Here is a 26,375-nt window from a genome sequence, read left to right as displayed (position 1 = left end):
GGCTCGAAGTGTTCTCTCTCCTAGTCCATTCCTGGCTGCTTTCGGGTAGTAGGCCTGTCCTGGACCTGCGTAAATTAGGCTAAGGTTGTCTGTGCTGCAAATTGCTAGCACGTGCTTAGTAGGTTTTTGACAATTCCTTCAACTTATATCTACAGAAGTGTTTAAAAATGTCTTACCCCTCCAAGAAAATATGTTGTCTTAAGTGAACATGAGGACCCCTCACTTAGTCATGGTTTTTGTAGCCTTGAGCTCTTTAGTTGAGATGGCTGGTAGCTGGTGCTCAGTTGTGCTCCGTGACCTGCTCTTAGGAAGACTGTGGGAACCAAACCTGTAAGTTGGTTTTGAGCACTAATCCAGGTGAAGTCGGCATAAACTTGTCAGTCAATAATAAATAACCTTAATGGGGAATATGGGAGAGCTGGAGGGACCAAATTTGCAGTTCATCTTGTTTTCTAAGACACAGTTGTCAGTGATAAAAATGAGAAGAGACATGACTGACAAGTTTTCTGGATTGTCAGCAAGCTTCTAGACTGCATTTTCTGACCTGTGGACAAGCTGTTTTAAATCTTGGCAACTTTTATCATTGCCTATTCCCAAATAATCTCTGTCTCCTCCTATAGTATAATTTTAACCTCTCTCCACAGTGAGTTAATTTTTCATATGTTGTCATCTCTTCTTTTTTTAGAGCCTTACTGACTTCCTGACATACTGTTTCTTTATTTCTTGCACAAGTATTCATTTTCCCATCCTCATTTGCCTGTTTCCAAGCCTTCAGGAGGCGAACAGGTAGCATTATCTCCTTTCTCATTAGATTTATTTAGCCACTGTAGGCTGCACAAGTAATGTGTGCGGGCTCAGTGCTGCTGTCTCATGTTCTGGGTAACATTCGGTCACACAGACAGGCTATTCCAGAACTGCCCTCTGCAGCCTGTGGTCTGCTTTAGTCAGAGTCAGACCTGGTCCCAGCAGTACCCTTGGACGAATTTGGAATTGAACCCTCTCCTTCTGGAAGTCCTCCATGATCTTTAGGGTGTTTCATCATTTATCACATTTTTCCTTGGTGCTTCAGCTCGTTTGGAAAAGGGAAGCCTGATGTTTTTATCTCATTTAGGTCCTGGAGCTCCGTATATCCCTGAGCCCTCCCATGGATGCCCCCACTTTCCCGTTGCCCTGACGGTACTGATGCCAGTCAGCAGAAAAGGGGTGGACTGAGGGAAGCCTCCTATTCTGCTCTCCTGATTCCTTATTTCACTGTGCAGAACACTCTTTTCTTGAAGGGGTCTCTTTATAAAGGAGAATGGCCATTGGAAAGGCTGAAATAATGTTAACTTTTGAAAACGAGATGGAGCACAGGACCTTAACACAGCATTAAATAAGGATTTTTCAGAACGCAGCAAGCAGCAAGCTGAGATCACTTTCCCCTTCGACTGGACTGTGCCCCTTAACTATTGGGATGAACTCTATTATAGACATTTGTTCTATTTGAAACTATTTGGGTTCTTTTTACTTTCTTTTTCAGGCAGCTATGTCGCAGGAAGTGCTGTTACCTGGAAAGGGTTTTTATTGCTTTGTTTTGTTTTTTACATCATGAGCCTCAGTGCATGCTAATGTGTGTACCCTTTGGTTGCCGTCAGTAAGGCCCACCAGAGAAAAATGGAAACCATGCATTCCTTTGGAACATTTTCTCAGATGGCCAAGCATGAGAGCAAATTATGTCCTCTCCATACCTTCTTTTTCTTAGCCCATGATGAATTTCTTTCTCCAGGGGGAGAAGTGATTTTTAAAAAGCTTGAACAACATGCTAATCTTTCCTTCTGATAGCCCCTGGTTGAATTACCCCTGAATTTGAGTATTGACTGATGAAATGATACTTGACATGAACCAGTGTTGTATGGAAATATTTCTAGCACCTGGGGAGAAAATAAAGCAGGGTATTCATAGCAGTGCCGCTGTGTGGCTGAGTCTCCCGGTTTTCTCAGGACCAACTTGAATTACACTTGCTTCATGCTGACTGACTTTTCTCCTGAGAGACCACTTTTAAACAATAGAAAGATTTGCACCGTTGGCAAAAAGTTAGAATTTGCAGTGTTATTACCATGAAAAACATTGGGTTTGGGTAACGGCCTGCTTGGCTGGTTAGCAGAAGCAACTGGAGGCTTTGGTTCGGGATTTTTTTTCCTTGTTCAGAATGACAGAAGGTGATATCATGTCTTTTTAAATGAAATGCTCTTCTTGCTTATAAAGTCCTGCCTAGACTTGGGGCTCAAGTAGATAAGCTGCATTTTCCAGAGCAGAGTAAAATATGAACTTGGGTATAGACTTTGCATCTCAGAGGGCTGTTAATTTGGCCACCTGATGTTGCCTGTTGACTAATACAGATAAAAAACTATGAAAATATATGGGTGATTATTCAACATTAATATGACCCTTCCTTTCCTGCCAGTTTTTGTAGCTCACAGAACTGTGAACATTCTTTACTGCTTTTTTTAAAATGAGAGAAGAAAATAGCGCAGCAAACTATGGAACAGTTGTCTCATTCCTCAGTTGGAGCATGGAGATGTGTTTATATGACAAGTATTGAAGCAGTTTCTTCAGGAATAACAGCTTAGTTGAAATGAGAATGTATACCCAGTAATATGGTGTGGGAGGGAGAATAATGAACTAGTGTCAAGAATCCTTGGATTACACCCCACATTGAAAGCTTTCCAGGCAACTGTTTGAACTGTCTGAGGCACAGTGTCTAGCTTGGACTCAGTGTTTCCCCAACTGTATTTCACAAAACACGCTTTCTTCTCCTGCAAGTGGCTGTATATGCTGCGCAAGGCGGGGGAGAGATTCATGATCAAACAGATTTTAGAAACTGTACATATTATATCCCTTAGAATCACAATTTACATAGTATATTTGTACATGAGAGAAGTGTTGACTGAGTCTTGACTATGCACCAGAAAACGTTATTGCTACCAGTGGAAATTGACAATATAGACTGTGTTTTCACAAGCAGATAATAAAGTAGGGTTAATTATTGGAGATGACTAAAGGATGGGAAATGGGGAGAGTTTATTCTGAAACATACTGATGTCTCCAAGAAGCTCTAAATTATATAATCTGTTTACCTTTATTTAACCAGCATTTCCTAAAATGTTATGTTTTTTAATTGTCTACCTATTCACATCTCATAAAATAACATGCTATAGGAAATGGTAAACTATCAATTTCCTCAGGGCCTCTGAGTTTTATCATTGTAATTCCTGATTTGTCTGATGCTCATTTTCATTTCCTCCCTGGAGCAGGTTGTGGAAGGTGTATGCTGATTAGACAAGTCTCACTCAATAAAAATGAATTAAGCTTTCGCCTTTCAAGAATACCGTTATAAGAAGAAAGAAAGGAGCTTACCACCCAATATGCAATTTAAGAGCACATGTAATTAACTTTAATACAAGATAGAAAGTGCTATCAGAAAGGTACATATGAAAAACAGACAGACTTTAGAGCAGTGGTTCTCAGAGTGTGGCCATTCCAGGACCAGAGTCTGCTGGGGGCCTGCTGGCATGGGAAATTCTTGACCCCAACCCCGAGGACCAGATCCAGAAACTGGGGTGCATCCCAGAAGTGTGAGATTTGACAAGCCCTCCATGATTCTGATTCTCTGTAAAGTCTGAGAATCATGACTGTAGAAGCAGAGCTCACACTTGGATGGGGAATAGGTAGCATTTTAAATCTTAGAAGAGGAGTAAAACTTATAGACATGAACAGTAAACCTATATTTTTAAAGCAGACAATAGCAATATAAGTCAAAATCACAGTAGAGATCTGAGGGCCAATTTTAGTTGTTGTCGTTTTTTTAAACCAGCAAGTTATGTGACCTTCTCCAAATCACTTAACCTCTCTCAATCTGTTCCCTCAACTCTAAAACTAGAGTGTTGGACTAGACAATTTTACGATCCTTTTGACTGTAAAGCTCAATTAGTTTATGTGGCTCTGGTACAGTATATTATGATATAGGCTGAATAACAGCATGACATGAATTATTTGTGACCCAAGTGCCTAATATATTATCCTGTACACGCTTTAGCTACAATGGTTTGTATTAAGAAAAACGCCATAGTAAACATTTTTTCTTCTTTTCAGGCAGCCATTAGCATCAGCCAGAGAGTAAAACTTTATTCCCCAGTGTGTCATACAGACAGCGTGTAACTGATTTCAGGAGCAAGGACTCCAAACATAAAGTAGTGTCATGAGGGCGGTAATTTGAGCAGTATCAGAATAAGCTGCTCTGGAAGAGAGGGCTTAGCAGTATCTGGCTGTTCTGGGACTCATCATCGCTCGGGAAAACCCTGCTAGTAACTCCTCTGGAATTAAATGCCAGATCTGAGGAGTAGCTCCCTAATGCAGTTATAGCTTCCTGAGTTTGACGGTGTGCATGTGGGAGTTGGGATAAATTGCATAGCTATGACAGTAGTCCTTGGCCCATGTCACCATGTGCAGTTGCTGGTGCAACTGGTCCGGCACTGACCCTGACCCATGCAAGGGGAGTGGCTTTTATATTAAGGGTGGGCTACCCTGTGGATCATCTCTCCCTGGACCCCTTATTCTTAACCCAGTTTTTACTTGCTTTCCATTTTGTATCCCTTCTTCTGAACACCTTAATAATTAAATACCGATTCATATTTATGGGACATTCACTGTGTGCCAGACATGATTCTAAGCCTGTTACATGATAGGAGGAATTCTGTTTTAAAGATAAGGAAACTGATACTTAAAATGCTTTCAAAGTGTTACCCCGAGATTACCCAACCAGCAAGAGGCAAAGCCTGCATTCAAGTCAGTTTTCTCTGACTTTTTAGTATAATATAGTAATCCTTTGTTTTTAGTAAAAAAAAAAGACATCCTTTCCTTTACTTGTGATGCAGCTTTTCCTATTGGAAAAGAAAATGCCAGAATATGTTGTGAGTTTCCTTCCCCATCGTGTGACTCACAAATTTTGTCTTTCCTAACTTGTATTAATAGCTGGCAATTGTATATATACCACATACCACAGAGTGTTTTAAGTGCTGCATATTTATTAACTCAAATCCTGGTTGGTAGGAACTATTTTTCCCACTGGATAGAAGAAGAAGCTGAGGCACAGAGGTTAAATAACTTGTCCAAGGTTACACAACAAATAAATGGCAGAGCTGGGATTCAAAGCCAGCCAGTCAGACACCGAAGTGTGTATTCTGGACCCACTGCACATACACAACTTTGTGTAGGTGTAGGACTCACCTGCGTGGAAGCTGGCTTCCATTTGCGGTTCTGTTGTTAAGGATGTCTGTAAAATCAAGGCCTTCATGTATCGACTTTGTTCCTTATTGTACAGTCTGTCAGCACAGTTCCCCAGGATGATGTCTGTCTAGCTCACTGAATGCTTTCACATTATGTAAGAAGAGATAGAGTGAAAAACAGTGTTTTCCGAAGATGCCACTTTTACTGTTCAGAAGTCCCAACTATTTAAGGAGGCTGGGTTAATGATGGCAGAAAACGGCTTCACAGCTTATGGAGGCAAGCGGAGGCACCTGCTGAGTCAGGGCAGTCCCAGGGAGGCGCCTTTTGAGAGCTCTTCCCTGCCCTGAGGTCCCTGGTATTTATTCATCCCCGGGAAGGAAGATCTGCCTGCCTTTCTGGGTCCCACTCGGAGATCTTCTCTGAGTGGGCTGGGGAAGATGGGCAGGCACGTTGGACTGCCTCTGAAAATTAACGGTCTCCGAGATTGATGGATGGCTTGAAGATCTCTTTGGAGATCATATCAAAAATTATTGATTATGTTACTAAGTCATAGCAAATAGGCTCTGAGGTTGGGAAGTAAGTGCTTTCTTTAAAATGATCCAGAAGCAGTAGAATAAATCAATGTGCAGAACATCTAAAACACCATAATCATCAGGTTGGCCTCACAAGGAGCTTAGCTTCAATGTGGAAAAAGCTGTCCTATTTCTCCCCACCAAAAAAAATAGGAACAGTCAACTTGGTATTCTAAAACAAGGAAGCAAAAAAACTTTATTCTAGTATTTCAATGAAAAAATATGTAAAGCTTTTAAATTAATTTGTGCCAGATAAGTTCTTAAGTTCTTTCTTTCTTTCTTTCTTTCTTTCTTTCTTTCTTTCTTTCTTTCTTTCTTTCTTTCTTTCTTTCTTTCTTTCTTTCTTTCTTTCTTCCTTCCTTCCTTCCTTCCTTCCTTCCTTCCCTTCCCTTCCCTTCCCTTCCCTTCCTTCCTTCCCTTCCTTCCTTCCTTCCTTCCTTCCTTCCCTTCCCTTCCCTTCCCTTCCCTTCCTTTCCTTCCTTCCTTCCTTCCTTCCTTCCTTCCTTCCTTCCTTCCTTCCTTCCTTCCTTCCCTTCCCTTCCCTTCCCTTCCCTTCCCTTCCCTTCCTTCTTCCTTCCTTCCCTTCCCTTCCTTCCTTCCCTTCCCTTCCTTCCCTTCCCTTCCCTTCCCTTCCCTTCCCTTCCCTTCCCTTCCTTTCCTTTCCTTTCCTTTCCTTTCCTTCTTTCTCTATCTCTCTTTCTCCCTCCCACCTTTTGTCCCTCCCTCCCTCTCTCCCTCCCTTCCTATCTTCCTTCCTTCCTTTCTTCCAAAAATAAGGATACAAAAACCTCATGAGATGTTTTGGTTTCAAAAACTGAGGCCAACAAGTTTAGTCCTGCTCAGTCTTTTGGTTTTACTTTTTCAATTTTAGCACACAGTAATACTGTTCCATGTCAGTTTGGTTTGAAGTTGTTTCTATTTGCATTTAAGACCACTAATTTTGCTTCACATGAAAAAATTCCAGCAGTGTATCTTGCTGAAAGAAAAACTTAGTATGCAAAGTACCAATTTTGGAGCAGTTAAATTGAAGAATGTTTCTGCATATTATGACAGCATTCTGTGCTTTGAAGGATTCACCAGAAGGGTTGTAAAAGTAACTGTCCCCTTTGGGTACTTCAATGTTTACTTATAAACAGTTAACTACTTAGTGGCGGGGAGTAGCACCAGGGAGAGTAATAAGATGTCAGAAAATGACAGTCACTGCAAAATGATGATAAACCACAGCGCTCAAATCATTACATAACTCAGAAAAATAATTCGAGCAACACACATTTCCGTTTGGTACCAGCTCCGAACTTGGGATACCTGAGAACTGGTATTAGGGAGACCACTTCATCTTTATGGGCCTCTGTTTCCTCACCTATAAACTCAGGAGAGGGACCAGCTGGCCTCTAAGGCTCTTCCGAATCTGTCTGATTTCCTGATTCTGTTTCCTGAAGTAAGATGTGCTTATTTGGGGGATTTAGGAAGTGAATATAGTAAAGGCTTCTGGGCCTCTGGTTACTGTGGGCCTTCTCTGTGGCCCGAGCTGTCCTGGGAGCTGGGAATAGGATGAGCCATATAGGAGATGCTGCTCCTTCCATCTGGTTTCTCTCAGTCTGGGTGCAGGATGGCAATGGTGAGGAGGGTGGACAGACTAAAAAAAGTTCAGTTGAACTGAATTTACCACTGGGGTCTTCTTCTTCCCAATGACCATGAATTCCAGAGTCTTCAAGCAAAGTGTCAACAAAACTGCTCTCTTAGGCAGTGCCCTTGGCGTAAAATAGTGAGTGGGAAATGAGGCAGAAACTGAATTTGTATTTCCCTGGAGATGCTGGGAATGAGCCCTGTTTTCTGCCTTGAGAGAGTGTGCATGGCCTTTGGTCATTCCCTTATAAGAGCCATGTCTCATTCCACTGTGTTTATTGTGAGCCTAAAAATACCTCCTTATTCTGGAGCATTCTCAGGTGATGAAATGAAAGAGTCTATTGATGCAGAAGGATATTATTAAGGCTTCTGCTGGTTTATGTCCATGATCCCTACAGAGGGACCGCTATTTCAGCTGTGTGTTCCACAAGAGGCACCCCCATTGCACTGGTCCCATTCTGCTGGGTAGGATATTGGAACCTACTACATCCAAGCTACTGCTTCACATACTTAGCACCTGAGGCACTTCCTAAGGACGGACAGCAGGGGAATTACATATGAAATGAACTTCTTTTATAAAAAGCTATTCCATCTTTCTGCTTTTCACTTTTAGTATCTATTCTGCTCACGAAATCCCTACATTAAACTATTCTCTTTCTACCTGCCTGCTCAGTGTTTCCTAGATATTAACGCAGATGAGAACAGCCAGACACATTTTTATCCCCAGTTGGAACCAGGGAAATGCATGCCTGGAACTGTGCTTTATGTGAGTCTCTTGAAGTATGGAGTGGGGTGGAAAAATAGAGACACACCTTGTTTGATGTGGAGAGAGCCTGAGTTCTAATCCACCCTCAGCTACTGGGAAAATAAGATTTGGTGGGTTTGTCTATGGAACGGGTATGATGGCTTGTGCCTTGCCAACCCTGGGTATGAAAGCATTTTAGGCAGTCACTCCTCTGTTATCCATGGTTTCACTTGCCAAGGTATTAGTTACCCAGAGCCAACCTCAGTTCAAGAACATTAAATGGAAAATTCTAGAAATAAACAATTCATAATTTTTAAATTGGGCACTGTTCTGAGGGTCTTGATGAAGCCTCGTGCCATCCTGCTCTGGCAGGATGACCACCTCTCTGGTGAATCACCTCTCTGTCCAGAGCATCTGCGCTGTGTTTGCTCCTGACCTTTGCTCTGGTTGTAACTGCCGTCTTGATTAACAAATAGACTCTCCTGGTGTCTCAGTGTTCAAGTAACCCTTAATTTGCTTAATAATGGCCCCAAAGTAAGTGTAAGAGTAGTAATGCTGGCAGTTCACATATGCCAAAGAGAAGCCATAAAGTGCTTCCTTTAACTGAGAAGGTATGTATGTATATAGGAAAAAACCTTGTGTGTATAAGGTTCAGTACTACCTGCAGTGTCAGGCATTCACTGGAGGTCTTGAAAAGTATCTTCCTTGGATAAGGGGAGACTACTGCAAACTGCAAAGTAATTTATAATATTGTAGAAAGTTTAAATTCAGTAGGGTCTTCTTCAGTGTACAGCCAGTAATTGGAACAAGTTTAAAACCAGAAAGGAGGTAACTAGATAGAGAAGCCGGATGGGCTTTATGCTTTTCCACAGATGATAAATGTTGACTAGTTTAATAGAATTAAGTTATGACATATATATGTTTCTAGGGGGCTTTAATTCTTTCATTTTTGTCACAAATAATTTAAAGAGAAAAATAGTGTGATCAAAAAAAGCATGGTGAAAAAAAAGCATGGCTTTTACAATAAGAAAGACCAGGGTGTGGGTTCCTGCTCTGTTGCTCACCAGCGGGGAGGCATCTGTTGAGTGGGACAGTGTTCCAACCAGATAGGTGAACTTCTCTTTCAGTCTTCTAACGTGTGGTCTGGTGAGACAGTACCTACCGATTAGGATTGTTACAAGGATTAAGTGTAACGCAGTGGGAAAATGCCTGACACGATGCCTAGCTCACAGTGTGCAAAAGGATTCATTTCCCATTTCTAATTTTCTCCACATTCTTCATACAGAAGAAAGGAAGTGTGAGGTCCTATAGAGGACACCTTAGTGGAAGGACTCATAAATTGGGGGTTTCTAAAATCTGAGCCATCAAGGTGTAAGTAGACTTAGCTTGTCCTTGTTAAATAGCCCCTATCTCCCATCTTCTATTTTAAATACTTGACATCTCAAAATAGGAAAGTATTTTTATCTTTTACTCTTCCTAGAACTGTGGGTTGTGGAAATTTAATAGATGGATAAAATAATTGAAAGTAATTCCATAAATTGCCCTTAAGAAAATGTTTCTTGTAATTTTTTAATTTGTTGGGGTTTTTTTGCAAAAAATCCTTCTTTTCTTGTTTTGTGTAGCACAGTCCAATCATGGATATTACTTAGATGGTGCAACTTCTTAGGAATGGTCCTTTCTGCTTTGTTACATGATGCTTTGTTCATTTTCATTGTGATGGATTATGTATAAGCCTTGATCAATTTAAAAGTCAGCATAATGAAAGATGGTATATATTGGATGAATTTCTTTAAAAGATAATAATTGTAATTTAATTATGTATGTACTCACTAATGAATACTGTTAACTGAAGAAATTAGAAAATGAACATAAGCCCCCAAATCTCACTATGCAGTTAATCCTTTTTAATGTAAGAATTAGTTCTACATTAGATGTTTAAATAATAATAGCACCATACCACACATACTGTTTTATGATCTTTTTTTTAACTTAGCATTATATCTGAAAATACATATCTTTTTAAATGATTCTTTTTAGTGGCTACATAGTCTTTCATTTTATGAATACATCAAAAATTATTTGATTCTCCATTGATGAGCCATTAGTATCTTTTAAATTTTTTTTGTATTTTAAACTAAGTTATAAGTATATACATTTATAATTATTTCCAGAGGATAATTGCCTACAAATAATTCTAAGTCAAAGGTAAATGCACTTTTTAAGGCTTCCAGTACATATTTCTAAATTGACCTTCAGAATGCAAGAAGTCTTTTACCAATGATTATGTTCATCAACAGTGTAAAAATGTTCCTTAAAAATAATCAAACAAGTTGAAGTTAAATCCTAGTGATTTTGAATTCCTTGTCATCTCATAGTGGTTTTCATGTTTTAGTAAGACAAATTATAATAAAAAAATTAGCAGGAATGTTTCATGAAAGATATTTTCTATTTTTTCTCCCACTTTGCTCTGGTTGATTTATCTTTTCTCTCTCTCTTTTCCCCCCTCCAGGATGGAAGTATGATGTGATGGATATAACTATGGGGCACTGTGTGGGTACACGGCCTCCTCCTTCTTGCCTCGTCCTCCTGCTTCTCAAGCTCTTGGCCACTGTCTCCCAGGGGCTGCCGGGGACTGGGCCCCTGGGCTTCCACTTCACACATTCCATTTACAATGCGACAGTGTATGAGAACTCAGCAGCACGGACATACGTCAACAGTCAGAGTAGAATGGGCATTACCTTAATTGATCTATCCTGGGATATCAAATACAGAATAGTATCTGGAGATGAGGAAGGCTTTTTCAAAGCAGAGGAAGTCATCATTGCAGATTTCTGTTTTCTCAGAATAAGAACTAAAGGTGGCAATTCTGCCATACTGAATAGGGAAATTCAGGACAATTATTTATTGATAATAAAAGGTTCTGTCCGAGGAGAGGATCTGGAAGCATGGACCAAAGTGAATATTCAGGTTTTGGATATGAACGACCTGAGACCTTTATTCTCACCCACAACATACTCAGTTACGATAGCAGAAAGCACACCTTTAAGGACTAGTGTCGCCCAAGTGACAGCAACAGACGCAGATATTGGTTCCAATGGAGAATTCTACTACTACTTTAAAAGCAAAGTTGATCTCTTTTCTGTTCACCCCACAAGTGGTGTCATCTCTTTAAGTGGACGATTAAATTATGATGAAAAGAACAGGTACGACCTGGAAATTTTGGCTGTGGACCGAGGGATGAAACTGTATGGAAACAATGGAGTGAGCAGTACTGCAAAGCTTTATGTTCACATTGAACGAGTCAATGAGCATGCCCCAACTATCCATGTAGTCACTCATGTTCCTTTCTCACTGGACAGAGAGCCCACATATGCGATGGTGACAGTGGATGACCTCGATGAGGGGGCCAATGGAGAGATTGAGTCTGTTTCCATTGTGGCTGGGGATCCTTTAGATCAGTTCTTCCTGGCTAAGGAAGGAAAGTGGATGAACGAATATAAGATTAAGGAGAGAAAGCAGGTTGACTGGGAGAGCTTTCCATATGGCTACAATCTCACTCTTCAAGCAAAAGACAAGGGGTCACCTCAGAAATTTTCTGCCATAAAGGTAGTCCACATTGCCAACCCCCAAAGAGACACTGCCCCAGTTAGATTTGAAAAAGAAGTATACGATGTGAGCATTAGTGAATTTTCCCCTCCTGGAGTTGTGGTTGCTATAGTAAAATTAATTCCCGAACCACTGGATGTGGAATATAAATTATCTCCTGGTGAGGATACACAGTACTTCAAAATTAATCCTCGGTCTGGTCTGATTGTCACTGCACAGTCACTGAATACCGTCAAGAAGGAGGTTTATAAACTGGTGGTGACAAACAAGGAAGGAGATTTAGAAGCACAAGTCACCATTGGCATAGAAGATGCAAATGACCACACCCCAGAATTTCAGCAGCCAGTGTATGACGCTTTTGTGAATGAAAGTGTTCCAGTGGGCACAAGTGTTCTGACAGTTTCAGCTTCTGATAAGGATAAAGGAGAGAATGGGTACATCACCTACAGTATTGCCAGCCTGAATTTATTGCCATTTGCTGTTAACCAGTTTACAGGTGTCATTAGCACAACTGAAGAATTGGATTTTGAATCCTGTCCAGAAATTTACAGGTTCATTGTCAGAGCCTCTGACTGGGGTTCCCCGTACCGTCATGAAAGTGAGGTAAATGTGACTATTCGAATAGGGAATGTCAATGACAATACCCCTCTCTTTGAAAAAGTGGCTTGCCAGGGGGTTATTTCATATGACTTTCCGGTCGGGGGTCATATCACAGCTGTCTCAGCAATCGATATTGATGAACTTGAACTTGTAAAGTACAAAATCATCTCTGGAAATGAACTTGGTTTCTTTTATTTAAACCCAGACTCTGGGGTTTTACAGCTTAAAAAGTCACTGATCAATTCTGGCATTAAAAATGGTCAATTTGCCCTCAGGATTACAGCAACGGATGGAGAAAATTTTGCAGATCCCATGTCTGTGAACATTTCAGTCCTGCATGGGAAGGTGTCTTCAAAGAGCTTCAGCTGCAGAGAAACTCGTGTGGCTCAAAAGCTGGCAGAGAAACTACTCATGAAGGCAAAAGCAAATGGGAAACTGAATCTGGAAGATGGATTTCTTGACTTTTATTCAGTGAATAGGCAAGGACCACATTTCGACAAGTCATTTCCTTCTGATGTGGCTGTAAAGGAGAATTTGCCAGTTGGTGCTAACATCCTGAAGATTAAAGCCTATGATGCCGACTCTGGTTTCAATGGAAAGGTGCTATTTACAATATCTGATGGCAATACAGATAGTTGCTTTAATATTGACATGGAAACTGGGCAACTTAAAGTCCTTATGCCCATGGATCGAGAGCACACAGACCTCTATCTCCTTAATATCACCATCTATGACTTAGGCAATCCGCAGAAATCCTCATGGAGGTTGCTGACCATCAATGTGGAAGACGCTAATGACAATAGCCCAATTTTTCTTCAAGACACTTACACGGTTAACATTCTTGAAAGTTCAAGTATTGGTACTGAGATTATTCAAGTGGAAGCCCGAGACAAAGACTTGGGTTCCAATGGTGAAGTGACTTATTCAGTCTTGACAGATACACAGCAGTTTGCCATCAACAGCTCAACTGGAATCGTTTATGTAGCTGACCAGCTAGACCGGGAATCTAAAGCAAACTACTCATTAAAAATAGAAGCCAGAGACAAGGCAGAAAGTGGCCAGCAGCTCTTTTCAGTTGTCACTCTTAAGGTCTTCTTGGATGATGTCAACGACTGCTCCCCAGCTTTCATTCCCAGCAGCTATAGTGTGAAGGTTCTTGAAGATCTCCCCATTGGCACTGTCATCGCATGGCTGGAGACCCATGATCCAGACCTTGGACTGGGGGGTCAAGTGCGTTATTCTTTGGTCAATGACTATAATGGGAGATTTGAAATAGATAAAGCAAGTGGCGCCATTCGCTTGAGCAAAGAGCTGGACTACGAAAAGCAGCAGTTCTATAACCTCACGGTTCGGGCCAAAGACAAAGGGCGGCCTGTCTCTCTGTCATCTGTTTCCTTTGTGGAAGTGGAAGTGGTGGATGTCAATGAAAACCTCCATACCCCCTATTTCCCAGACTTTGCTGTTGTTGGATCTGTAAAAGAAAACTCGCGTATTGGAACAAGTGTACTGCGGGTGACCGCCCGGGATGAGGACTCTGGGAGGGACGGAGAGATCCAGTACTCCATCAGGGATGGCAGTGGTCTCGGAAGGTTCAATATAGATGACGAGAGTGGTAAGTTTAATCTTCTGTGCCAGAAGTGTCATTTCACTTCTCACAAATCAACACTGGAAAAGTAAAAGGATATTCTCACGCAATGAAAAAGAGGGACAAGCGAGGTTGCATTTGGTGCAGAGATGACACAGTAAAAGCTTTCTCCTAGAATGTTGGTTTATAAGACCTGTTTATACAATAATAGCCATCATTTTCAGTAGGAGTCCTTATTTTTTTGTTTTTCTGGTTTAGCCCTGTTACCAGGTTATCTTTTGATAAGCGTGAAGTAATTTTCACCTCTGTTGATTGCACTTTTGGCTTTCACTAAATTAAGCGTCCTGATAAAGTAAATTACATTTGAACTGGCTTTAAATTAGAAGTGTGAAATGGATTTTCAAGTGGATCTATACACTCATCTTTCCCTTCACGGTAATACTTGGCTGAAGTGGTACTGCATCAGTTGCGTGGTCTTTCATGTTTCAGTGGCACACCTGGCCCTGGAACGGCAGGTGTGTGTGCTGTGCAGGCCCCACTAGCATACAGAGGCATGCTTCCACAAATGTTGTTATGATAGACGAGAGCAGGAGTGTTGTGGACTTTTTAAAAACTGATTTAACAATTTTATTTGTGAGAACTGATTTTTTAATATTTTTAATTCTTTTAATTTTTAATTATGGGCAAAATAAACCCAATATTATTATTTCCCCCTTCCTATTTATTTACTCCCCATCATAGAAACAGATATGTATTTTTTTATTCTCATTCTTATTATTTGTCCTTAAGTGTACATGTGCTGCAACATGCGTGTATATGTTCCTATTTCTTGGTGAGCAGTGTGCATTTTTCTAGTCTACTGTAGATTGTAGACATCTCACGACAGGAGCTGTGTCTTTATTATTCTTGTGTGAGTGGTAATATCAGCACTTTCCAGTCTTCAGGACATATGTATGTATATTAAATCATTTTCAACAACACTCATAGGGTGTTTTTCTCCCAGTAATGATGATGCTCATTAAAACAGGGAGTGGGAAGGTCCATTATAGGGGTACTAATTGTACATCAATAATACTAGAAAAAGAACTTGAGAAATTGTATTCAATATTGGATAGAAGTACAAAATATGTATCCTCATAGATTTAAACTGTAATTTTTGTATACATGGCTCTAATTATGGACAGTGCAAATTATAAAATTTGTCTTCATAGCTGTAATAAAGGAGAAAGTAAATGCCAAGAAAATTGGATTCTGATTCAACCACTTACTCTGTTTTATTATATATAACTGGCTATTCGATTAGAATATATTTTGAAGTACAAAATGAGAAAGACAGTAACTTATACTGACTGTCTATTCTGTGCTAATACTTTACTACTGATAATAATGACTTCTTCAAATACTTACAATGGGCAGCACACTGTATGAAGGACTTTATATGTCTTATTTATTTCTCCCAATGGCCCTGTGAGTAGAACTAATAATGAATTCATGAACTGACATTCAAAGAGAGTAGATAACTTGGAGCCTAGTTTCAAACTTAGCTGTGAATACTGCAGTATACTATGCTGTTTGCATCTGAAGACCAGTACAGGCTTCCTTGCATGTTCCTTGATACACCAATTTGGTATTGATCTAAAACCTGTAAGGCAATAAAGTGTTAAACAAGATTTAAAGTCCTTAACTCCTGGGTTCATTGGCTGATGACACAGGTCATTAATCACCCTTCCTTTTTCTTTAGACTCCCATTGCTTGTGTTCTCTGCAGTTAGAGAGGCTTACCTTTAGGACTCATGTGGGTGTGGGTAGGTAGGTCAGCAGGAAGGTGTGGGACTGAATCATTAACCATCGCTACCTAGATGACTGCATTAAACCACAAGGAGTTGTTTTGTTAGGAAGTTTTATCTTGCTGTAGTAGCTCGATGCAGGGGAGAATGGATAGGATCAACTCGGTGAGAGTGACCTAGATTTCCCCCATTTCATTCTCATTTTGGGTGTTACTTCAGAAAAATGTGTGTATAGTTTCATCTGATGATATAGCTGCCCTTATCTTGACTCCAAGAGTTTGATACCCTTTACCTCTGTTGAGAAAACAACTCACTCTTCTGCATTGGTTCTGTTAGATTCTGGAGTGCATAAAATAAGTTTTGTCACAGATGATAATAATGCCACTTACATTTTGACATTACTATGTGAATTACAAAGCTCTTTCTTGAAAACACATACTGCTTTGAGTTAAAGAGAAGCTGTGGAATTGTGTCAGGTCACATCCCCACAGGAGGGTGTAGATGGATCTCGAACCCACGTCTTTCCTCAGTCATAATTCAGTGCTCACTCTCTCTCTCTCTCTCTGCATTTATTACATGTGTTTCTGATTTACTTTCCCAGAGGATTTTTAATTTTTAAAACTGTAGTAGCAGTGTCCCTTTTCACTTTTCATTTTGTTTTCTTCACCTAGAAAGTAGAACTATGTTTTTTTAATGTAGAAAAAAAAAGGTTCAGACTTGATATTTTCATGAAGTTTAGAATTTTCATATAATAATATTCATAATCATCTTACTTCCTCCCCTCTCAGCTCTTACAGATTTTAACAGCCAAGCCCAAGAAGCTGATGAGGAATGATTGTCTGGACTTGTGCCAGGGGGATGCTAGGGTTAAGAGGAAATTTGGCAAATGTATGCCCAACAGGAGAAGACAGAATGATCCACCAGTTCTTGGCTTTCCAGTGTTAAAAAAATCATGGCTTGAGATGCTGGCAGAGTGAACAGCTATTTATCCCTGCAGCTGTTACTGAGTCTCAAGTTCAGACTCAATTGTCTTCATTTGATGCTTGGGCATAGAATGGCCTCAACTTGTTTGGACTTTTGTCTTTCAAGAAACTTTTAAGTCTTCTGCCAAAGGTTACTTAGTAGCTCATGTTGTTTAGTGGTTCTCAAATTTAGGAGTGCACATTAACCAGCTGCAGAGTTTGTTAGCCATGCCGATTCTCAGGGCCAGGTCCCAACAATTCCAAGTCAGTAGGTCTGAAGCAGGAGCTAGGAATCTTCATTTAAGCACTGCAAGCATCTCATTTGCATGTGGTTTTGAAGTACTACCCTAAATTTACCTGGGCTCTTCAGAGAGTGTCTAAGAGATTTTGTCTTTTCTATAAAGTTCTTTATTTTTTCGAAAGGCAGGGAATTGAGCTCATATTTTAGATAAATTTCTTTATTAGTCAAGTTTATAATCCAAATAAATATTCTACTATCCATTAGTGGTGATAGTTTTCTGAATGCCTTTCCAATAGATCAAAAATCTATTTCTGGGCCTCAGTAATTACGTGCTCCTGTTTGGTGAAACTGCATAGGCTGGGATTAGTTGATCCATTTAGTGGTTTTACATATTTAACACTTTTGGAACTGGGTGAACAAAACCATACCTTTGCAATTAATTCTTTGCCACACACCAGCATTTAATAAATGTTTAATAGTGTTCACAATCAACGGATTAGCTGTGGGGCCCAAACACAGAGGATCTGATCACAGTGTAAATTGCTAGTCTGGGAGATGCAGCGTAACCATTGTTCCATTCACCAAGAATACATTCTTACTCTTTGACCAGCAGGGATTCGGATTCTTCAACACTCAAGTTTTTGATGGTTTAGAAAAAGCACGTTGTCTATTTTAAACTCTTTTTCTATTAGATCTTTTGAAAGGTGCAGTTAGATCTTTTTAAGCAATGGTTTCATTATTTCATTTACTTGAGATTAAAGCAATACTTAATTAGTATAAACAATTTCTAGTTTTAGGACATTAATCATGGATAATTGGGAAGATATTTTTGCCATCCATTATTGCTAATTATATGTATATTTCCCATTTATCAAGTATCTGTTTTGTGCCAGGCACCATGCTAGCTGCTTTGTGGGTACTATTTCTGATGATCACAGTAGTTCAGCAAGGTGGAGTTTAAGGACGCCTGCCCAGTTGGGGTCACGCACCTGGAAGTTATCAGAGCTGGGACTGGGACTCCAGAAATGGAGTGCAGATATCATGTTAATCCCCTTGTTTCCACTCCAACATGCCATAATAACCTTATCCAGTACATATATTAGTCACATTCTTTTTCTGTATTATTGCTGCATAACAAACAGACACAAAATTTCAGTAGCTTGTCAAAACAGACATTTTCTTCTTGCTTCTGAGTCTGGGGGAATAGTTGAATCAGCACTGTTGCAGGCTGTGAATTGAGTTGCGGTACATTTTACGTGTGTTCCCATTGCAGGGTGCAGGCCACAGGAGTACACAAACTATCTGGGATTTGATGTAGTCAAACTGGAGGTCGGAAGTACCAGAGGACTGCTGGAAGCTTGTAGTGCTTCTTACTGCCACTGCTCAAAACTGGCCCATGTTCTATTGGCCAAAACAGCTCATGGGCCAAGCTCAGCATTGATGTAGGGAAGGGAAGACTACTTCTTTTACAGAGTTGGGGGAAGTAGGGAGGAAGGGAGAGAAATGAATAACTACTTAATAATAATACAGCCTGACATAGTATATGACAACTCTCACTGTGGTCTTTATAGTCTAAAATTAATTGGGTGCTACCTATGTGTAAGGCACTGAGCCAACCACTAGTGACACATACAGCTACAGGTGTATAGTGGGGAATTTCTGAGTCTCTCTGAGAGGTCGGAATGCAGCTGCAGGTGATGATACTTGTGGCGATAGCAGCAGTGGTTAACAGTGACTGAGTACCATCTCTGTGACAGGTCTGTGCAGATGCTTCATACAGCTTAACAATAACCCACAACCTCCAGACCAACTAGAATGCTTTATACAGATGCTCTCATTCGGTCACCCCATGTGATAGGAACAGTGGTTTTCTTATTTTTACACCTCTGGTATTTTAAGAGGAAAAACTCGCATGCACTGCACATATGCATTTATTTTTACCTTTCTTTATGTTGAGGTACAAGCCAGCATCTTTCCAACTTATGTGAGAATAGAATTCTGTCTTTATTGCAAATCTTTTAATAGGATCAGCAGAGGCTTCGGAGGTCTAATGTGCACTTTGCTTCAACTAGATGCCCAAAATAGGTTTCTTGTACTCATTAAGCACTGTAAAACTATTTTTGTGTGTGTGTGAACAGACTATTCCAACAATAACTATAACTTTATAATTGTGTTTAGTGTCTGTGCTAGCTTTTTACCATTTACCTCTCCAGATTCAGTTCCCACCCTCCTTTCTGTTTACATCCAGATACCTGAGCTCCTTGGCCAGTGGGCTCCTTTGTTCCCTGACATTGGTTGGTTCTGCCAGTGGGAATGTAGAGAGGATGAAAGAGAGTTAGTTCAGGTTATTTATCCCTTTCTGTACACTGGTAACTGGTGACTGGCCGCACCCCTCTGTTGATGGGAAGAGACAGCTCCCTACTGTTACCAACTCTGGAGCACCACATCTTTTTATATTAATATTATAACTTTTTTGACACCCTGCCCACACCTTTGTAAATAGTCTATTTATTAAATACTTCTCAATTACCCAGTGTGAGTGTACCATGTTTTCTGACAGGGCCCTGACTGATCGAATATTCTTCTTATTTAAATATTCTAAAACAAATTCTAAGTTTAAAAATATTTTTAAAACTGATGTTGTCTAGCAGTTCCTACCAATTTCAATCTCTGTGTTGTGGCTCTCTATGTGTTAGCACATTTCATTGGAGACCTGGAAAAACCATAGAATGATAATAATTATTTAGTGCTTTCGTTTTACAAAGAAAAAAATGCACCAGAGGACTTTGTCTTCCCATCTAGCTTGTGCTTTTCACATTTTTTCTGTGATGAAAAGAAAACACTTTGCTGAAGTCCCTGACCTACCACACACAGGAAAAAGAGGAGTCAGGCTGGATGGTGTGATATCGGGATTTTTCAAGCTCTCAAATGTTGTTTTGCTGTGCTTCAATCTTCTACAGGGAGAAGGATTTATTTCAGCTGGTGACCAAGAGTAAAAAAAAAAGACATAAAGCTAAGTATATTTTGTCAAGTTAGTTTAGCTGAAGACCTGATTGCTAGCTGCCAGTGCTGAGTCCAATTATTTGTGGTCTCTAATCATCAGCTAGTTAAGAGTGAGTGAATGAAAGCCAAAAAAAGGAAAATTAAAAATATTAGATCCTCAAAAATCTAAAAATGGAACTGCATTTTGACTTGGCAATTTCACTGCTGGGATTATACCCTAAGAATCCTGAAACACCAAATCAAAGAACCTATGCACCCCAATGTTCACTGCAGCACAATTTACAATAGACAAGTGCTGGGAGCAACCTAAGTGCCCATCACTAAATAAGTGGATCAAAAAACTGTGGTACATTTACACAGTGGAATACTATGCAGTAGAGAGAAAGGAGCTCCTACCCTTTGCAACAGCATGGATAAAACTGGAGAGCATTGTCCTAAGTAAAGTAAGCCAGGCGGTAAAAGACAAGCACCATATGATCTCACCTATAAGTGGAACATAATTAACAAAACAAACAAGCAAGTAAAATATAACCAGAGACATTGAAATTAAGAACAAGCTGACAGTACCCAGAGGGGAGGGAGAAGGAAAATAATGGGTGAAAGAAGGGAAAGAGTCATCAATGAACATGTATAAAGGACACATGGATAAAGCCAAAGGGGGGTAGGATTGAGGGTGGGAGGTGGGGGTAGGTACAATGGGGGAAAGTGGTGGTGGGAAAATGGAGACACCTGTATTCAAATATTAATAAAAATGATAAATATTAGAAATATGAGGAGCCTTTTGTCATTGCAAAAACTGTTAGCCCAGCCCAGACATTTAAAGTGGTGAGTAACTCTCATAGTAGCAAGCCTCTTGCATAATGTAATAATATATAAGCTTCCTTTTTCTTCTATTCAGAGACACCGGAAATTGTATTTTATCTTATGAAGGTTATTAATATTTCCAGCTTTTTTCCTCCAACTTGCCTGTTAACTTCTTCCTTAACACATGGAGGAGTAAGACAGATGTTCCTTGGTGGCTTTGGTGCAGTTCATGACAATTCCATACTAAATGGCATTCCCCATCCTCAGTTGTTGTTTGAGATGATATTTTACTTCCACCCATGCAAGTCAAAACAGACTCAAAGAATTTTGGCCCAGGCTTCCTGTTAAAATTTGCCCTTGGGACCATAGTAAGCAAAGGAGAGAAGTGAAGCTATGAACAAGTGACAGCAGAAATTTTTCTTGTGTCTGGATTTTTAACCTTAGCTCTAGACTTTTTGAACATAATTATTTGAGAGAAAAATAATGTTTCCCAGAGGAGCCCTGAACAGTCCACAACATTTAGATGAACTTAGTGGTTGTCATGTAAGCCAGGTGGGAGAAAGGATTAGAGGCTTCTGGAAAATAATGAGCAGCATATTTTTATGACTCTTTTCAGCAAGTGCCTTCTTCTTGACCTTTTCTTAACTGTTGACTGAAGGCAGTTTAGGTTTTAATAGAGGACTGTTGGTTCAAATCTGTAGTTACATCTGCTTCATGTAGCAAGTTCGAGCCGCTGTTGTCCCTCTGTAACTAGTAAATGATGACAGTAATGACCACCATCAGGAGGGAGTCCAAAGACAGTGGCAAGCCAACAACCTGGAAACTTGTCTTTTCTGAAATTGGGCTTTCTTTTCTATTAGTAAAGGACATTTTGAATGGCTCACCTTGCTCTTCGTGTCAAGATCACTATTTCTGCTATACCAGGTGATATTGAATTGTTTTTATTTCTTCAATCAGTAAGAATGAAATTCCAAAGGTCTCGTAAGCAGAGGTTATAGAAACTATCGAATGATTACTTCATGTATCAATGGTTCTGTAGATAATGTATTACCCTCCATGACTGGATAGCTTGCATCTTATTTCAGTCTCTAAAAATGTTTTTGCTGGTGTTTTGAAGATACTTGTATTTATCATTACATTTGGAAGAATTACAGAGTTTGATAAATACATATGTGATGCTGCTACAGTCACAGTGTTTCACTGAAAGGAAACTGAAATGAAGATTAAAGTGAGCTGTAGTCTGTATTTTTAGCTTGCCAGTTTTTATGAAAGCATGACTTATCAACAGTCAGAATCTACAGAGTTGTATATAGCATTCAATTCAATTTATATTAAATTCTGCACACTGGTATATGAATTATTGAATACAATAGGACTCTCCAGATTTTCCTATTGGACACTGGAGGATTTAGTGGCTCCTCTAAGGCCACTCTTTGTGATTCAACTCACAGATTTTCATGTGCATAACATAGGTAATATTCTGGTTGCTTTTAAGAAGCAGTATGCTGGTGAGAATAATAGTTAGAATAACATCGAATATGAAATGTCTTGAGTCAAGAAGTGAATAAAAGTTGAAGGAATTAAGCTAAAAATTGGAGGTATACACACAGACACACTAAAAGATACTATGAAAAAATATAAAGGCTCTGTGGTTTACCTTGAAAATCAAATAAATAGAGCTTAAACCACTTCCATAGCTGTTTCTCCACTTGCTTCTGTTAAAATCTGCCCGTCTCCACTCTGTTTCCCTTGTTCCTGTTTTCTCGCCCTCCACCTCTGTCCCTCATTCCCACGTTTACAGCGCACTGATTCCCTGCCTTACACTGAAAAGCATGCATGAAAGATTAAGTCAGGGACGAGTAGGAAATCATGTAATTGCAAACTGTGCGGTGCCTAAGTGCCTGTGCCAGACATTCATCATGTTCATTGTGGCCTTAGCTCTTGTCACCCTTTAGCATTGTGGATGCCTTTACAAATTCCTGTCAGAGACAAGACAGGATGAGAGGTCCCTGGAGCATTAAAGTGAGCTGATGATCTGTAAGGGGGGCTCAGTTATCATGGAATGCCCAACCCTGGGAAGGAGCTAAGTTTTGTGAGGATGAAAGCTTATACCTCATATAATTTTGAGTGCCTGCTTTGAGAAAAAGTATGAGAAGTTATGACTACAAAATTATTGTATTTGTTTGAAGTGAGGAGAGAAATTTCAATAACTCATCAGTTTGAAAGTCAACACACAGCACATTTCACCCAATTCAGAAAAGTAATATAATATTTTTGTTGACTAAAATGCCTTTCATACCTCTCTAATACTTTTTTCTCTTACTTTTTCTGGTTGTGTTTTTGTTTTGATAGCTTCTTTATAGGGTAACAATTTGTAATTGTTGCTATAGAAAGTACATACTCGAAAGTAATATAAAATAATATTGAATGTAAATTGTAATTGAAAATAAAATTTTAAAAAGTACAGAAAGATTATTTTGCTTTCCTCCAGTGTTGCTAACTGAAATTTGTGTTTCATTATTGAGACTTTAGAAATGTTTTTTTATTGTTGCAACTTGTTATTGGTGATGTTATCTAAATTTTCTATGTTGGTGTCATTTTTGAAAAAAAATCTATCAAATATCTCATACAAGCTACAACAGATGTGTTTGCTGTTAATACTGCTATGGGTCTATGCTTTATAAGCAAAAAGAGTCTATTAATTTTTGTTTCAGAGAGTTTAATCAACAAATGAAGAAATTCATGGTGAGCTTATAATCTGTAGGCTGAATTCCAGAAGAAAACTTTCATTTGGACTGTGTAGGCAAGAACCACACCTCCAACTACAAGTTTACAATGGGGAATTTTTCTCAGATGACCTCTGACTTGTGAACTTTGATCTACTCTCTCCTCCCCCACTGCCATAATTTCAGCACTGGCCACCCCAGGAAACGTTCAGGCAGTGAGTGGTACAGGTACTCGTCCTTCATTTCCATGAAGGAAATGTTACAGTGGTGGGTGTCTCAGTCTTGTATATAGTCGGAGTGTTGTTGGAATCCATTTCCACACTGGGACGACTAACGACAGTTTGGTTATACGTTGAATTCATGGTGAACCACACACAAGTATATGCCACTAACTGTGTATTAAATGTATCCTCAGCTCAGTTCTCCCTGGGTCAGATCGCCCAAATGCCTGCAGCCACTCTACTTGCAAAAATGGTTAACGGCGTGAACCATTGCTAGGTCTTCCCTGTGGCTTAAAAGCTTTGACTTTGATAGGTGCATGTTAAATCTGCATCTGCCAAGCAATGTTAATAAATGAACATTTTCTTAAAGACATAAGTCTTCAAGGTGATAAGAGACAGTGACTGCTCATCAGGCCACAAAGGTTGGTCCTGATTTGAAAGCTGGTGACACTTAGATCAGGCTTAAGAATTTTTGTCTCCCTCATGTATTATTAAGCTAACAGACAAACTAGTGTCAAGGACGTAAGATCGAGGTTACATGTGAGGGTGTCTGGCTCCCAGGTGTCTCGAAGGAGGTCCCCTGGAAGCTCTGTTGCCAAAGCAGTACTTGAACAGTAGGAAAACACGCATGTTTAAGAAATGCAGAGGCTTGAGCTCTGCCCTTTCAGAGCGGGTGGCTGGTGAGAGGGTTGCATTGTTGAGAGGGCCCCCTCTTTTTTATGACACCTCTTTACCAGTTCACTAGTGAGAATATATCAGGATCTGGAAGCAAAAAATAAAAGAGGGCCTTTGGGAGCTGTCTTAATGACTGTCGCAAAGTTCTTTCACTTAGACTCAGTATCTGTATCCTAAAAGCATGACTTGGCATTTTCCCCTAAATCATGTGGGTTTCACTTAACCATACTTTTCATATGATTTTTAAATTTTATTATAGATCATCTAATTTATTACTATAATAATGTGCATATTGATAGCACATGTCACAATCAGTAATTCTCATCACTATGGGCATCAGTAGGATGTTTTTTATTTCATTGACGGTGACCTTGTTAAAACCCTGTGATTATTAAAACTAAACATTGACTTGAGGTCAGCTTCAACATAGAATTATACAGTTGGGATATTATATCACACTTGAGCCAGTATGAGGCCCTGAGATCCTGAAGGAAGCTTAGTGGTGAAAACTAAGTTTTCAGTCTTCTTCCAAGTGTACGTGTGCCCTGCCCTTGTGCATATCACACATCTCTCCCCAAATCTGGCTACTTCTGTGATTTTCTCTTACATCAGAGTATATTTCTTAAGGAATATTTACTGCATGGTTAAACTGAGTGAGCCTTGAGATGAAAAGAGTGATTAAATACATGGAAAACCGTTTCATAAAACACTGTTCTAGTTGCTAAAAGTGCAGATGTAATCCTTTTGCCATGTGTCTGGTAGTTTTATCCTAGAACACACATCATCAGAATCAGACTAGGTGAGAGGTCCCTTATGGGTTTCACAGCTAGGATAATGTAGGCACTGACGGCTGTTAATACTAAGTCAGAATTCTGTATTCCACAGTCACACTGCAAGATTCAAAACTGGGTAGTAATACTTAAGCTAATGGAGAACTTGATAATTTGGTAGATATGCTCAAGAACCAGGACATAAGCAAAAACTGCTGTTGGGGAGTCTTCTAAATAGCGTGTGTAAAGAATTTGCACTGGTTCCGGCCGCTGTCCAGCACTCGCAGCCTGAGCCCAGGATGTTGTGGCACCAAAGCAGCCACCATCTCCCTAGGCAGCAAGTGGTCAAGGCCCTGCTTTGTTCGGCTCTTAGGGCAGCCATCTCCCAGACCAAGGGGCCTGCGCCAGGCTCTGACGGACCACCCTGGAGGAGAAGACTGAGTGCGGATCACTCTGCCTTTGGGTGCCATGGAAGAGCAGCCACACGTCCTGGCTTAGAGACAACACACTTCAGAGATGTCGGAGCTGGTGTTGCAGAGAAGGTGATAGAGGGAATATTGGGGTCATAGTGTTTAATTATGGCAAAGAAAAGTCTGAAGTAAAAAAGGGTGACGGAATGCCATAGCTCATTTGTGAATGGATGTTTTACCCAGAAGTAAATTTAAGTTTTGGGTAACACTGGCAGAGATTTAGGAGGTTTTGGTTATACTGGAAGAATTAAAATGTATGCCAAGAATAGAAAGTGAGAAGACAAATGACAAACTTTTTCTTTAAAAAAGTTTTTGTGTAGTGTTTTGCACTTCTATAAACTTAATAGATTTAGCTTCTAAAAATATATGATTCTCTTACGATCGAGGAAAGGGCACTCTGTTTGGATCACAGAGAACTTTACTTTTTTGTGTTTTTTTTCTACATTTGATGTGTAAATCTGCATGCTAACCTAATGCAGTTTATGTTTTCAATCAAATATACATCAACTACTGATCCCCCAGAACAGTAGTATTTAATTCACTAAATGCTGCCTCTTTACCAACTTACTTTTCAGTTTGCTTTATAAATAGCAAGCAAAGCATTTAATTCAATAAATCTGAATGCTTTCACAGATACTTATTATATAAACTGAACTAAAAGATAATAAAAAGTTGAAGTTAAGGAAGAATTTGCATTGATACACATGAACTTGTGTTT

The 26,375-nt window shown here is 39.7% G+C and overlaps 1 protein-coding gene across 3 annotated transcripts in view; it reads left to right on the top strand.

The window, feature by feature from the left end:
- FAT3 (FAT atypical cadherin 3) overlaps positions 1-26,375 on the top strand; it is a 649,640-nt gene that overhangs the window by 123,224 nt on the left and 500,041 nt on the right. For all 3 annotated transcript variants that reach the window (XM_053656923.1, XM_053656924.1, XM_037150333.2), the window contains one exon: positions 10,718-14,026. In XM_053656923.1, the coding sequence (XP_053512898.1) occupies positions 10,735-14,026 (3,292 nt within the window). In that variant the 5' untranslated portion in view covers positions 10,718-10,734. The remainder of the gene's footprint in view (positions 1-10,717; positions 14,027-26,375) is intronic.

This window comes from Artibeus jamaicensis, unplaced genomic scaffold, assembly GCF_021234435.1.
Source record: "Artibeus jamaicensis isolate MK-2021 breed Jamaican fruit bat unplaced genomic scaffold, CSHL_Jam_final scaffold_3128, whole genome shotgun sequence".
Lineage (NCBI taxonomy): Eukaryota > Metazoa > Chordata > Mammalia > Chiroptera > Phyllostomidae > Artibeus > Artibeus jamaicensis.
This window is presented reverse-complemented; position numbering and strand designations above follow the sequence as displayed.